Source organism: Hyaena hyaena, unplaced genomic scaffold (assembly GCF_003009895.1).
Source record: "Hyaena hyaena isolate Hyena2069 unplaced genomic scaffold, ASM300989v1 scaffold_128, whole genome shotgun sequence".
Taxonomy (NCBI): Eukaryota; Metazoa; Chordata; class Mammalia; order Carnivora; family Hyaenidae; genus Hyaena; species Hyaena hyaena.
The window spans coordinates 3,338,014-3,353,367 of NW_024080760.1; the positions used below are offsets into that span (position 1 = coordinate 3,338,014).

At 35.0% G+C, this 15,354-nt stretch overlaps 1 protein-coding gene across 3 annotated transcripts in view; it reads left to right on the plus strand.

Annotated features, from left to right (window-relative positions):
• ATRNL1 (attractin like 1) overlaps positions 1-15,354 on the plus strand; it is a 211,900-nt gene that overhangs the window by 59,831 nt on the left and 136,715 nt on the right. For 2 of the 3 annotated variants that reach the window (XM_039237622.1, XM_039237623.1), the window contains exons 7-8: positions 2,745-2,832; positions 8,819-9,074. In XM_039237622.1, coding sequence (XP_039093553.1) covers positions 2,745-2,832; positions 8,819-9,074 — 344 coding nt within the window. Of the gene's footprint in view, positions 1-2,744; positions 2,833-8,818; positions 9,163-15,354 lie in introns of those variants that run through there. The other variant, XM_039237624.1, reaches the window with a different exon arrangement.

Below are 15,354 nucleotides of genomic sequence, written 5' to 3' on the forward strand. Positions count from 1 at the left end.
TAAGGTGATATTATTTAGTAAGTAATATTAAAGTTCTATATTAGTGTATTAAATTAGAGAAAATGCTTTATAGAACATATATACTTTGACATTAGTGAGAATTAACCTGTATTTATGGGCATAGCAAACTTTTTAATATTTACTGCATGCTTGATACTTGGGATAAATGAGTGGACATAATAAATGTCCCTATCTTTATGGAGTTAGTGAGGAATGACAGGCAATTATAAAATAGTATAATTACCATAATAAGTAAGTACATTATAAGTAAATTATATATATGCACGTATAGAGAGATAGCAAGGTAGATAGTTCAAGATAAGCAAATCATGAGTGCCTAAGAGGAGAGAGCTACAGTTAAAATTTAGTTGTCAAAATAGGCATCACGGGAAAGGTGACAATTGAAAAGACTTGAAGGAGGTTAAGCATTATCAGTGCAGTTCTCTGGAGGCAGGAAAAGAGTCAGACAAAAGCCTTAATGTGGGAGCTACTTAGAGAGTTCAAGCAGCAACGAGGAGGCCCATGTGACTTTCACAGAGTACATGAGAGGGAAATATGAAATCACAGGGATAATGGGGGAGAGAGGTTGAGTAGGGTGTTGTAGATCTTTTGGGAGTCATGAGAATGTTGGAGCATGCTGTGACTTAGACTTTGAAGAGTCACTATCCTAGTTATGAATATACTGGGATTGGAAGGAGGAGTCAGAACAGAGCTTGAGTTAGGATGAAATCCTCAAAGGAATGAATTCTAGGTGGAGAAGAGGACCAAGAACTGAGCCTAAGGCACCATTATCACTAGGAGGTCAGGGGAAAAGAGGAGAAACCAGCAGAGGAGACTGAAAGGAGTGGTCAGAGAGGTAGGGAAACCAAGGGTGTGGTATCTTTGAAAACAGGAGGTGAAGAGGAAGGATTGACTAATAGTATCAAATGCCGATGATTAACCGAGTCCAGGAAAATGAAGACGGAAAGGTGGGCAGGGATTTGGCATGAGGAAGTTGATTTTAACTAAAAGTTTAGCTGGAGCTGTGTTTTTATAAGCTTGATTGGAGTTAGTTGAAGAGAGAGTAGAGTTGTAGGGAGGGGCAAGGAAGAAACAGGGAAGTAAAGAAATGGGGTAATAGTTTGAAGGGGTAGTAGTTTTAAGAGAAATTTTTCTTTTCTTTTTTTTTTGTAAGTGGAGAAAAATAACACCACCTTTTTATACTGATGGGAATTATCTAGTAAGACCAGAAAGTGGTGATGTAGGGATGTAGGAAAGAGATGAGAGAACTGCTAGAATGTTGTGGGATCTAGTGCACAAGAAACACAAATTTGGTTTATTGATAGCAGGCACCAGCTGACTGCCAAGTAAAGGCCTAGGACCTATATGCTAAGAATGGTTTTTGTATTTGTAATGGCTCTAGAAAAGAAATGAAGAAGAATGTTATGGGGTACACAAAGCCTAAAATATTTACCATCTGGCCCTTCACAGAAGTAGTTTGCTGAGCCCTAAATTTGTCAACTTAGTGAAAAACAAGTGTGTTGGGTGCAGATATGGTAAGTAGGGAGATGTAGATATGAGTCTGTGGAAGGTATATTCTGATTGATTTCCTCATTCATGCCATATACATGTATTTTATAACTCCAAGGTGGTATATAAGTTAAACATCATCCTGAAGATACTTTTTTTTTTTTGTGAAGGGAGCTGCTCCCTTACCTTTTCTGATGAGTTGGGAAATAATAATTGACAGGGAGCTTCTTCTTTTTTTTTTTTTTTTTAATGTTCTTATTATTTATGAGAGAGAGAGGGAGACACACACAGCATGAGCAGGGGAGGGTCAGAGAGAGAGGGAGACACAGAATATGAAGCAACCTCCAGGCTCCGAGCTGACTGTCAGCACAGAGCCTGATGGGGGGCTCAAACTCACGAACCGTGAGATTCTGACCTGAGCCGAAGTCTAAAGTTTAACCGACTGAGCCACCCAGGCGCCCCGACAGGGAGCTTCTTAAACAACATTCTAGTCCGTTCTTAGTTGAGTGCTTTGTTGTTTACATTTTGGCAAATTGAGGAAATAGCATATAGCATGATGACAACTGGGGCTGTGTTAGATATGCTTGTAAGATTCATAGTTTGGAACTTCTGTTTTCATATCTATATATTTAGACCAGTAGCACACATATTTAATTTTCTTTTTGTATCCTGTAAGTACCTTATTTTTACAGAAGCTTGTATCTTACTAGATTCATTATATTTCAAAAAGTGATCTGTGAACAAGTTATATTTGGCATAGGAAATATATACTTCTTGGTAAATTTATGTAATGCGAACTCAGTGTGTGTAAAAGAATAAAAATGATTACATAAAGCAAATGGCCATTGTATATATGGAGAGAATTTTCTCCTATTTCCAAAAGAAAAAGCTGGCTTAAAAAAAATAAAAAATGCAGGGTAGCTCACTTATTGTTTCGGCTAATCAGTTGGTTGAAATTGTTAGAGGTAATTGAACAAATTAATTCCAGTAATAAATAGCCTAGTCAAACTAATGTATATTACACATTTAGGTGATTGAAATACTAATTTAGAGTATATATATCTTGAATGAGTATTAAAAATTTCTAATGTGGTACATGAAATTATGAGTTTATTAGTTATAATTGTTTTTGAATTTAATGAATACTTGAATACAAGTGAAGAAAGCATATGAAAATTAAAAAAAAACAGAAATAAATCTTAGCTTATAAAATATTTTTCTTTTTTCACTTTTAGTTACAATTTAGAAAGCAGTATATGGAATGTAGGAAGTCTGTCAAGGGGTCCTCTCCAGAGATATGGACACTCTCTTGCTTTATATCAGGTATGGATCCTGCTTTTTAAATTCCAATCCTTCCTTTCTTGTTTTTTGTTAAAGCTTCCTACAGAAAAAAATTACTAAGTCTCAGGTTTATTTCAAATACTTAATGAGAACAATAGATTGTGGATCACAATAACTTGAGATATCTCATATAATATTTCAGTAAAAAAATAGGTTTTAGTACAATTTTTTATTAAACATGAGAAAAAAATAAAGGTTGAGTTTTTTATCGATGGCTTTATACTTAGTCATCACGTTAATCACTTTTTAAAAATTGTTATAAAGTACACATAATATAAAATTTACCATTTTAACCATTTTTAAATGTTTCAGTGGTATTAAGTACATTCAAATTGTTGTACAGTCATTATCACCATTATTTCCAGACCTTTTTACATCTTCCAAACTGACACTCTATGCCCGTTAAATAGTAACTCCCCATCCCCTCCTTCCCCAGCCCTTGGGAACCAGTGTTCTACTTTTTGTCTCTGTGAATTTGACTACTCTATGTACCTCATGTAAGTGGAATCATACAGTATTTGTCTTTTGACTGGCCTGTTTCACTTAGCATAATGTCTTCAAGGTTCATCCATGTAGTATTTGTTAGAATATCCTTCCTTATTAAAGCCTAAGTAATACTCCATTGCATGGATATACCACATTTTGTTTGTCCATTCATCCATTGATAGCCCTTTAGTTGCTTTCACTTTTTGGCTCTTGTAAACAGTTCTGCTGTGAACATGGATGTATAACTGTTTAAGTTCCTGCTTTAAATTCTTTGGGTAGAAAGTCAGAAGAGGAATTGCTGAACTATATTGTAATTGTATGCAATTGCAATGTAATTGTATTAATTACAATTGTAATTGTATTTTATTTTAGTATTTTTTTAATGTTTTATTTATTTCTGAGTGAGAGAGAGAGAGAGAGAGAGAGAGAGAGAGACAGCATGAGCAGGGGAGGGTCAGAGAGAGAGGGAGACACAGAATCTGAAACAGGCTCCAGGCTCTGAGCTAGCTGTCAGCACAGAGCCCGACGCAGGGCTCGAACCCATGAAATGTGAGATCATGGCCTGAGTGAAAGTTGGATGCTTAACTGACTGAGCCACCCAGGCGCCCCTGAATTTTAAATTTTTTGAGGAAATTACCATATTGTTTTCCATAGCAGCTGCACCACTTTACATTTTCACTGGCAGTGTTCAGGATTCTAACTGCTCCATGTCCTTGTCCTCATTATTTGTTTTTTGTTTTGTTTTTTTTTTTTTTGGATAGCAGTCATCCTAGTGTGAAGTGTTGAGTTGTAGGTATTCTTTATGTATTCTAGATATTAACTCCTTCCTCAGGTATATGATTTGCAAATCTTTTCTCCCATTCTGTGGGCAGTCTTTTCACTTTGTTGATATGTTGTTTGATGCACAAAAGTTTTTAATTTTAGCATAGTTCAATTTATCTATTTTTTTCTTTTTTTCTCTGGAATTTTGGTGTCATATCCAAGAAATCATTGCCAAATCCAATGTCATGAAGACTTTCCCCTATATTATCTTTTAAGAGTTTTAAAGTTTTAGTTTTTATATTAGGTCTTTAATCCATTTTGATTTAATTTTTGTTTGCAGCGTTGGGTAAGAGTTCACTTTTCATTCTTTTGTATGTAGATATTCTGTTTTCCCGGCTCCATTTGTTAAAGACTGTCTTTTTCTCATTGAATGGTCTTGGCATCTTTGTTGAAAATCATTTCATCATACATGCAGGGGTTTATTTTTGGGCTCTCTATTCTTTTGATTTGTGTCTGTATTTATGCCAGAACTACACTATTTTGATTACTGTAGTTTTGTAGTATGTTTTTTTTTTTTTAAATTAAAAATGTTTTTTGACGTTTATTTATTATTGAGAGAAAGAGACTGAGCATGAGCATGGGAGGGGCACAGAGAGGGAGAGACACAGAATCTGAAGCAGGCTCCAGGCTCTGAGTTGTCTGCACAGAGCCTGACACGGGGCTTGAACCCACCAACTGTGAGATCATGACCTGAGCTGAAGTCGGACGCTTACCCGACTGAGCCACCCACGTGCCCCTATAATAAGTTTTGAAATGAGGAAGTATGAGACATCCACCTTTGGTCTTGTTTTTCAAGTTTGTTTTGCCTCTTCAGGGTCACTTAAGGTACCATATGAATTTTAAGATAGATTATTCTATTTCTTCAAAAATGTCATTGAGATTTTGATAGGGATTGCATTGTACTCAGTTATTTTATGTATTTGTGTAATTCTTGAATATAGTATGATTAAAATGATAGGATATGTAACTGTTATTTTGTTTTGAATAAAAAAATTTGTGGTGTGTGACTAGGACTTTCAAATGAGAACAGATCTATTTTCTGTGCTTAGTTAAGAAAATTTACAGGAGCAATGTAAAGAATAAACTGCGATTCTTTTTTGTATGTATAAGCATGTTTTAAATATAAAATAAACCTATTTGTATATATATGTGTGCATATAAATGCTTTTTTTCTTTTAATTTTGTTTAATTTTAGTTTTTTGATTCATTATTTTTTTTGGTAACAGCTTTTGAGATATAATTGACAGAGCATACAGTTCACTCATCTAAAGTATACAGTTGTATGGTTTTTAGTCTATTCAGAGTTACACAATAATCTTTTGCAGATTTGCATAAAATTGCAGAGTTGTGTCATCAATTTGAGAATATTTTCATTACCTTACAAAGAAAATTGTACTCTTTAGCTATCACCCCAAACCTCCTCATCTTCCTAGCTGTAAGCAATCATGAATTTACTTCCTGTCTCTATAAGTTTGTCTGTTCTGGACGTTGCATATAAATTAAGTTGTATATTGTTTATGACTAGTATATTTTAGCATGTATCCATATTTCATTTTTAGGGCTAAATAATATTCTGTTATATGGATATACTGCATTTGGTTTTTCCATTTATTAGTTGATGGGCACTTGGGTTGTTTTCACCTTTTGGCTGTTATGATAATGCTGCTGTGAACAGTCATGTAGAAGTTTTTGTGTGGACATATGCTTATATTTCTCTTGGGTGTATATATATATATATGTATATATATGTATAATATATGTATATATATGTATATATACACGTATATATATATACACACACACATATATATATACATATATACATGTATATGTATATATATGTATATGTATATGTATATATATATAGGATTGGGAATTGCTGGGTCAAATAGTAGCTCTATTTAACTTTTTGAGGAACTGCCAAACTGTTTTCCAAAGTGGCTGCACCCTTTTAGTTTCTACTAGCCATGGTATAAAGGTTCCAGTTATTCTACATCATGCTAACACTGGTTATTTGATACCATTTTGATCATAGCCATCCTAGTGATTGTGAAGTGGTATCTCATTTTGTTTTGATTTGCATTTCCCTGTTGACTAATGATGTGGGTCATCTTTTCATGTGTTTATTGCCTTTTTCTATTGTCTATGGAGAAATGTCTATTCAAGTCCTTTGCCCATTTTAAATTGGGTTATTTGTCTTTTTATTATTGAGAAGTGAGAGTTATTTATATATTCTAGATACAAGTACCTTTTCAGAGTCATCATTTGCAAATATTTTTCCCATGTGAGTAGTGTCTTTTGAAACCTAAAAGTTTTTAATTTTGATGAAATCCAATTTGTTATTGTTTTTCTTTCGTTGCCTGTGTTTTGTTGTTGTATTTAAGAATCCATTGCCAAATCCAGGGCTATGAAGATTTACCTCATGTTTCTTTCAAGAGTTTTATGGTTTGGCTCTTACATTTAGGTCTGTTTATAATGGTTTGGCTCTTACATTTAGGTCTTTATTTGATCCATTTTGAATTAAGTTTTGTACATGGTATGCAGTAAGGGTTCAAGTTCAGTCTTTTGCATGTTGACTGTCTAGTTCTCTTTGTATCATTTGTTGAAGAGGCTATTTCTCCCTGAGTGGTTTTGGCACTCTTGTCAAGTATCAGTTGACTTTGGATGTATAGATTTATTTCGGGATTCTCATTTCTGTTGACTTATATGCCTGATTTTATGCCTGTAGCATACTGTCTTGAATACTTTTCCTTCATAGCAAGTTTTGAAATCAAAAAGTGTGAATCCCCCAGTTACTTTATGAACTTTTTAACATTTCATTTTTTCAGAGACAGAGTGTGAGTTGGGGAAGGGCAGAGAGAGAGGGAGATAACAGGCTCTGAGGCACAGGATCAGTGTTTGAACCCATAAACTGTGAGATTGTGACCTGAACTGCAGTTGGATGCTTAACCAGGGCTCTCCTTCTTCTTTTTTAAGATTGTTTGGATATTCTGGGTTGTAGAATTGCAACCCAGTTGCTTGTGAATTTTGGAATCAGCTTGTCAGTTTCTACAAAGAAGCCCTCCAGGATTCTGGTGGAAATGCATTGGAGCTGTAGATCTGTTTGAAGACTATTAACATCGTAACTCTATTAAGTTTTTGATCCATGAACATGAGAGGTCTTTCCATTCATTTAGATCTTTAAAAATTATTTTCAACAATGCTTTGTAGCTTTCAGAGTCTAAATTTGTAATTTCTTTTAGGGCACCTGCCTGGCTCAGTCAGTGGAATGTGTAACTCTTGATCTTGGGGTTGTGAGCTCGAGCCCAACACTGGGTATAGAAATTACTTTAAAATAAAATCTGTAAAACAATGTTTGTAATTTTTTGGGTTAAATTTATTTCTCAGTATTTTCGGTGTTTTGTAAATGGAATTGTTTATGTAGTTTCAGTTCTAGATTGTTCATTTTTAAAAATGTTTTTGATTTATTTACTGAAGGCAAATTTTTATCAATCACAATTTTTAAAAAGTATTTTTAATGTATTTTTTTTATTTTTGAGAGAGAGAACACGAGCAGGGGAGGGACATAGAGAGAGGGAGACACAGAAATTGAGGCAGGCTCCAGGCTCTGAGCTGTCAGCACAGAACCCGAACAGGGCTTGAACTCATGAACTGTGAGATCATGACCTGAGCTGAAGTCAGTCACTTAACTGACCGAGCCACCCAGGCACCCCAGGATTGTTCATTTGAAGTGTATAGAAATATAATAGATATTTTTATACATTGATTTTGTATTCTGCAAAGTTACTGAACTCATTTATTACCTCTAATTATTTTTTATTTCTAATTGTTGTTATTATTTTTTATTTTTAGGATTGTCTATATACAAATTCATATAATTTATGAACAGAAATATTTTACTTCTTTTCCAATGTGGATGCCTTGTTCATTTTTTGCTTCTTTGCTCTGGCTAAAACGTCCAATAAAGTGTTGAGTACGTGTGGCAAAAGGGGGCATCTTTGTCTTGTTCCTGACCTTAGGGGGAAAGTATCAGTCTTCCACCATTAAGTAATGATATTAGCTGTGTGTTTTTCTTAGATGCTCTTTATTAGGTTGATGAAATTCCTTTGTTTTCCTAGGTTATGGAAATAGTAATGTTGTATGTCATTTGTGTATCGCTCATTTCAATCATATGTGGTTAAAATTATTTGTATAATTTATAAGTGCTATAAAGTGTCTGCACATAGTCATGAGAAGTGGTAATAAAAATGTAATAAAAATGCGCTCTACATAGTGGATCTACCAGATCATAGTGTGATCTCCCTTTTTGGTAGACAGTGTTTGATGAAAACAGTAAATAAGAATAGCACAAAGCAATACACGTATATGGTAAAATTTAAAGAACTGGGAACTCAACAACTAAGATAATTATACATGGTTAATTTAACTATATAATATAGCTGTTTTAAATAAAGTGTCTTAAGGGAACTTGCTGAAAACATGTTTTTTCCCCCTTCTTGTAAGTAAAAGCATTGATTCTCATTTGACTTTTTATAAATAAGAAATATATCTTATGCATGTTGTGAGTGATTACTGAAGTTTAAATTGATTTATTTTTAATTAATATATATTGCCAAGATATGACTATTTTGCTTATTAATACATGTTTTTTAATTTACAGGAAAACATCTTTATGTATGGAGGCAGAATTGAAACAAATGATGGCAATGTCACAGATGAATTATGGGTTTTTAACATACATAGTCAGTCATGGAGTACAAAAACTCCTACTGTTCTTGGACATGGTCAGCAGTACGCTGTGGAGGGACATTCAGCTCACATTATGGAGTTGGATAGTAGAGATGTTGTCATGATCGTAATATTTGGATATTCTTCAATATATGGTTATACAAGCAGCATACAGGAATACCATATCTGTGAGTTACTTTGAAACTGTAACTGTATACTCTTTTCTTTATTAGTTGGGAATATTTTTATCTTTAATAAAATCTTCATATGAATTTAGTCAAATAGTGAGTTATTTTAAATCAGAATTATTAGCTAAGATTTAATACTTTTTAATGTGAACCTTTTGATTTTGTGTTAGCTTTTGTTTATTAATATTTAAGTTTATCTTCTTAGCTGAAAGTGGAGAAATGTTACACACCAGTCACGTATTTTTCAAGAATTGAGAATATTTATAAATATGAGAAATTCCAACAGATGGTGCTGTTTCTTTGGATTTTACTTATGAACAAGAACTACAACTAACCCAGTCTCTTTACTATGCATTCCATGATTTCAGGATTTTTATTTTACAGGGTTCTATTTCTAATCTTACTGCAGTATCTCTATCTATGTATTACTCTTTTAATGTAAGCTTCCTGAGGATAATCTGTTGGCTTTTATAAGAGATTATTATCTGGTAGGTGAAGGTGACTTAGATGATCTACATATGACTTTTTGTACTATGCTCTTACATACTCTTCTTCGTTTTTCTGGTACTTTGTTTTTCTTTTAATTCTTCATGATATTTTCAAACACTTATAAGATTAACAAAATTGCCTACGAATATGGTCTCTATTTGAAGAACATATTCCATTTCTGGCCCTGGTCAGTATTATGAACTCAAATTTTTGGCTCTTTTGTGTATAGACAACTGTTATCCAGCTATTTAGAGTCCTTGTGTAGTGTTAATGAGAAATCGAGCTTGCAGATCAACAGGAGAGCCTTTAATGTGCTCAGAAGAAGGCTCACTTTCTAAATACTCCTCTCATCCCCCTGCAGCCCTTTTAGGTGATCTGTTTTGTCTTCAGGGTCCCCCACTGCAGGTGGGCAGAGAGTGGTTATGCATCCTTCCTTCTTAGTGCCATGTTATGCTAATTTCACCCCTTCCTCCTTTGAAGCACTCAGCTTTGCATCTTCCATCATCACACTGAGCCGCCTATTACATCTTCACTCTTTTGTTGCTCCTCATGTTTTGTTCCTCAAAAAATACAGTTTGTGGCTGATTATTCTGTCCTGCATACATTAGCCAAATATTTTCTTTAAAATTTTTTTTTTAAATGCTTTTATTTATTTTTGAGGGAGAGAGAGCGAGCAGGAGAGGGGCATAGAGAGAGGGAGACACAGAATCTGAAGCAGCTCCAGGCTCTGAGCTGTCAGCACAGAGCCCGACGTGGTACTCGAGCCCATGGACTGTGAGATCATGACCTGAGCCAAAGTTGGATGCTTAACCGCCTGAGCCACTCAGGTGCCCCTAGACAAATATTTTTTTGATTTCAGTATCCACTTAAATACTTCTAATACTTAGATTCTCAATTTTAAAAATAATTTTAAGTTAATTTTTCAGGTATTTTTAAAAATATATTTATTTGTTTTGAGAGAGAGAGAGAGAGAGACAGAGCACACAAGTAGGGGAGAAGCAGAAGGTGAAGGAGAGAGAATTCCTAGCAGATTCTGCACTGTCAGCAGAGAGCCCTACGTGGGACTCAGACTCATGAACTGTGAGATCATGACCTGAGCCAAAGTCAAGAGCCAGATGCTTAACTGACTGAGCCACCCAGGTGCCCTTCTCAATTTTTTTTTAAATCTCTCTTTCAGAGACCTTGTTTTCCATCCTATTTGAGTCATACTCTCCCTTTGTTGTACTCTTGACCTTCTGTACCACAGTGAATCTCTATAATTTCCATTTCAGATATCTTACTCTTCAAGTGCCACCGATCTTTTCAGCATAATACTTCTAGTACCCAAGCTCTGACAATTCTCCAGCCTTCCTAGAGCCTTTTGTCCATCAAGCCTCCTGTCAGTTTTTCACTATCACTCTCTTACCTGTATTTCTAACCTTACCCAGGTTTAAGTTCATAATCACCAGTCTCTCCTCCAACTCTCCAAGTTGACTATTTCATAAATTTTCCTCTTGCAAACTTCCAACCACTTCCTTCTCCTTAGTCTCCACCGATGACCTTACTGCTTATTTTACTGTGAAAATAGGAGAAATCTAAAGAGAACTCCTGCTGATGGGAACATTTTGGAGTATAATGGTTAATAAACAGTGCTACATTGAATAAACTGCTATGTACACACATTATTGCCATGGTGGCACTGAAATAGATGTGACTGTCATCACATTTTTTAGAGGGGCCCAAGAGTTGTTTAAGCAAGAGTTACAAATTTTCTATGTAGAAAGGTTGTTTTGGTTTTTGATTTTGTTACTAACTTTTGGTTTTATTATGGTGTTCAGGGAATGTTCTAAGTATTATTTCTACTTTTTGTAATTTATTGAGATTTCCTTTGTGGGCCAATTTTCAAATTTTATAGGCATTTGAAAAGGAGGTAAATCTTATAATATCAAGGTATGGCATTTGATATCTCTCTCTCTCTCTCTATCTATATACATCTGTTTAGAATTTTGATTTCTTCCTTTTTTTGTACATTTTCTGTCATGCTCTGAAAATTGAATTAAAGTCTAAAAATGTTAGTTTATTTTTGCCTATTTCTCCTTATACCCTGGAATTTATACTTTATAAAAGATGCAAGTTGTATCTTTTAATATTATAAATTGCTTTGCTTGTGTAATGTTTTTGACTTGGTTTCTACCTTGTGTGATATTAATGTTTTGTTGTTTTTTGTGGGAGGGGCTTCAGTCTTTTCCTGGTAAACTTTTGCCCTTCTCTTTGTTGTTAACCTTTCAGAATCACTTTGTTTTATTTTTTTATTTTTTATTTTTTTAAATTTTCAATGTTTTATTTATTTCTGAGAGAGAGAGACAGCATGAGCAGAGGAGGGTCAGAGAGAGAGGGAGATAATATCTGAAACAGGCTCCAGGCTCTGAGCTGGCTGTCAGCACAGAGCCTGATGCGGGACTCGAACCCACGAACTGTGAGATCATGACCTGAGCCAAAGTCAGACGCTTAACTGACTGAGCCACCCAGGTGCCCCTGAATCACTTTGTTTTAAATGTATCTCTTGTGTACAAGAAAAAGTTGAGTTTTGCTTTGTGATTCCATCCAGTTTTTGTATACTTTGTGTCACTCTGTTGTCTTCTTCTTTTTAATTATGGCTCTTATGTTTAGGGAGAGTCAAGGCCATTTTTTGGCGGGAAGGAGCGTAGTATTTTTTTTTTTTTAATATTTTTATTTATTTCTAGGAGAGAGAGAGAGACAGCGTGAGCAGGGGAGGGTCAGAGAGAGAGGGAGACACAGACTCTGAAATAGGCTCCAGGCTCTGAGCTGGCAGTCAGCACAGAGCCCGACGCGGGGCTCGAACCCACGAACCGCGAGATCATGACCCAAGTGAAAGTCGGACGCTAAACCGACTAAGCCACCCAGGCGCCCCAGGAGCGTAGTATTTTTGAGATCTGCCACCTTTAGGCTTCTTCCACACTCTGTGTTTATCATCTTATTTTTTCTGTACTTTTGTGGCTTCTTCTGTGTGACTCTCATGGTTTCACTTGCTTTTTGCATATTCACACTTGATTTGTAGTTTTTATTTTTTTTCTCATTTCTAGTTTCTCTGGACTTTTAGTTTTCTTTTTCTTTCACTTTACCTTCATGTTTTCCTTATTGTTTTATATGTCTTCTCTGCGGATAAGAGGAAGATTCAAACTTAAACTATCACCATGCTTGTACTTGATCTAGAGGTATTGATTTTTGAAGTGTTTAAAAAGTGAAATCTGAGGTTAACCAATACTTTTACCCTTTGATCAACCTCCAATATACAGGCCACTGTTTTCCACTGCTTTAATTCATCTTGTTTTGTTTTAAATACATTTGATCTTATTGTCAGTATTTTATACGAGAGTCTCAATCTTTTCTGTTAAGGGCCAGATAGTAAATATTTTAGGCTTTGTAGGCCATATGGTCTTTATCACAACTAGTCATTTCTGTTAAAGCATGAAAGCAGCCACAAACAATACATACACAAATAAGCATGGCTTTGTTCCATATTTGGCTCCCTTGAGTCTTAGATTGCCTATCCTGCTCTACAGAGAATGTGTGACCCTGGGGGCCTAACAACCTTGGTCCATTTTAAATTAAAATTTTGGCATGTGTTTTTTTGGGACCTTATGTGTAGGGTGAATTCATGCCCAGAGTGGCACGATGTCTAGTCTAGGACCAGTAGTTTCCAAAGGATGCTGTTTTTATTCTTCACATAGAGCCAAGGCTGAAATAGACATGTTCTGTCTGCCTCTGCAGAATATATTTAAAGAAAAATACTTTCCATTGAGGGTATAACCCTGATTTTCTGTAGAAGCTCTGATTCAGTACTTAATCCTGGGTCACCTTCAGTATCAGCCATTAAAACCAAATTTCTAGGTTATCTGGTTGGTACACATCTTCCCTACTCTGCCTCCCTAATGAGTATAGTTTGCAGTTCACAAAATGCATAATTTTTTTTTCATATTTCCCTTTATTGAACAATAAATTCATTCAGTTATGAGACATGGTGGTGATTATACTTTCTAGGGAGATAAGTAGGAAAGCACATCAGATTTATTCTCATCTTCTGTGTGTGGTAAATGTTGATATAGGTTGTTAATGGATAAATTCATTGGCTGGTAGGTTTTTGTTTTCATTTGGAATACTTTGATTATATAATTTCACTTCTAGTTTTGGCAAAATTTTAACTATTTCTTAGGGTTCTCTTGGTTTATTACTATAACAAAAGTACTATTTATAAATAAATTTATCTACAGGGTATTTTTGGTTTGATTTTTGTTTTATTAATTGCATTACTTGTCAGGCACATTTATAAATATAGTATAAGATGGACATGGTAGGAATATATTGTTTATGAGTTTCATAAGAATAATAGATGAATTATGGCAGTTCTGCAAATTAAATACAAAGTAAAACTTACCAACTTTTATGTAAAATTATATCTTAATAATAACAATAAAATTAACTTATTACTTTACCTCTATGCATTTTGAATTCACTGCTTATTGGAAGTATGTGGTATCAAACATAATCTATGTACTTTCACTTTGAAAAGTACTTACAAATAATATAAAAACAATGGGTAAATATAGTTTAAAAGTGTTAGAATAATTAAGTTCCGTATGTCATAGAAAAATGCTACGTTAGGGAGTGATACTGTGGTAAAGTAGGACTGCTTTGAACATAAGTAATGGGACAATTTATCCTCTTAGTTATAAGTATTTCCACGAGAGAGTTTTTATTTTTATTTTGCTCTTTTCAGCTCTTAGTGGGAATTACTATACTGTGATGTCAGTTTAGGCTCTATTTTCTTTACTGATTTTAATGGCATCAGGTACCCAAATGTAGGTTGGATTTACTTTGACTATCTTACAAGTTTAAATTTCTAGAAAACCAAGGAAAAAATATTTTTGTATTAAAGATGGGTCTATCTCTTTAACCAGCATTGTGGTGAGGGTAACTGAAAAGAAAGCTGACATTAAGCAGAGTAGTTAATGAAAAGAGGATATTTTGCTAGATAAAAATTTACCCAGAAATACACTCTTTTTAAATTAAACATTTTTTAATGTTTATTTACTTTTGAGAGAGAGAGAGAGAGAATGAGTGTGAGTTGGGGAGGGTCAGAGAGAGAGAGACACACACACAGAGTTCGAAGCAGGCTCCAGGCTCTGAGCTGTCAGCAGTGAGCCTGATGTGTGGCTTGAACTTACAAACCACGAGATCGTGACCTGAGCTGAAGTTGGACGCTTAAATGACTGAGCCTCCTTGCTGCCCCTAAAATTAAAAAAAAAAAAAAAGAAAGAAAAATGTTTATTTATTTATTTTTGAGAGAGAGCACAAGTGGGGAAGGGGCAGAGAGAGAGGGAGACACAGAATCCTAAGCAGGCTCCAGGCTCTGAGCTGTCCGTACAGAACCTGATGTGGGGGTTGAACCCACGAACTGTGAGATCATGACCTGAGCTAAAGTCGGATGACTAACCAACTGAACCATCCAGGTGCCCTTGAAATGTACTCTAAGCATTTTATTTTTATTTATTTATCTAATTATTTATTTATAATATTTTATTTCTGACAAGAGAGATAGAGAAAGCGAGAGAGAGAGAGAGAGAGAGAGAGAGAAAGAGACAGTGTGAGCAGGGGGGGTCAGAGAGAGAGGGAGTTACAGAATCTGAAACAAGCTCCAGGCTCTGAGCTAGCTGTCAGCCTGACCCCGGGGCTCGAACCCACGAACTGTGAGATCATGACCTGAGCCGAAGTCGGACGCTTAACCGACTGA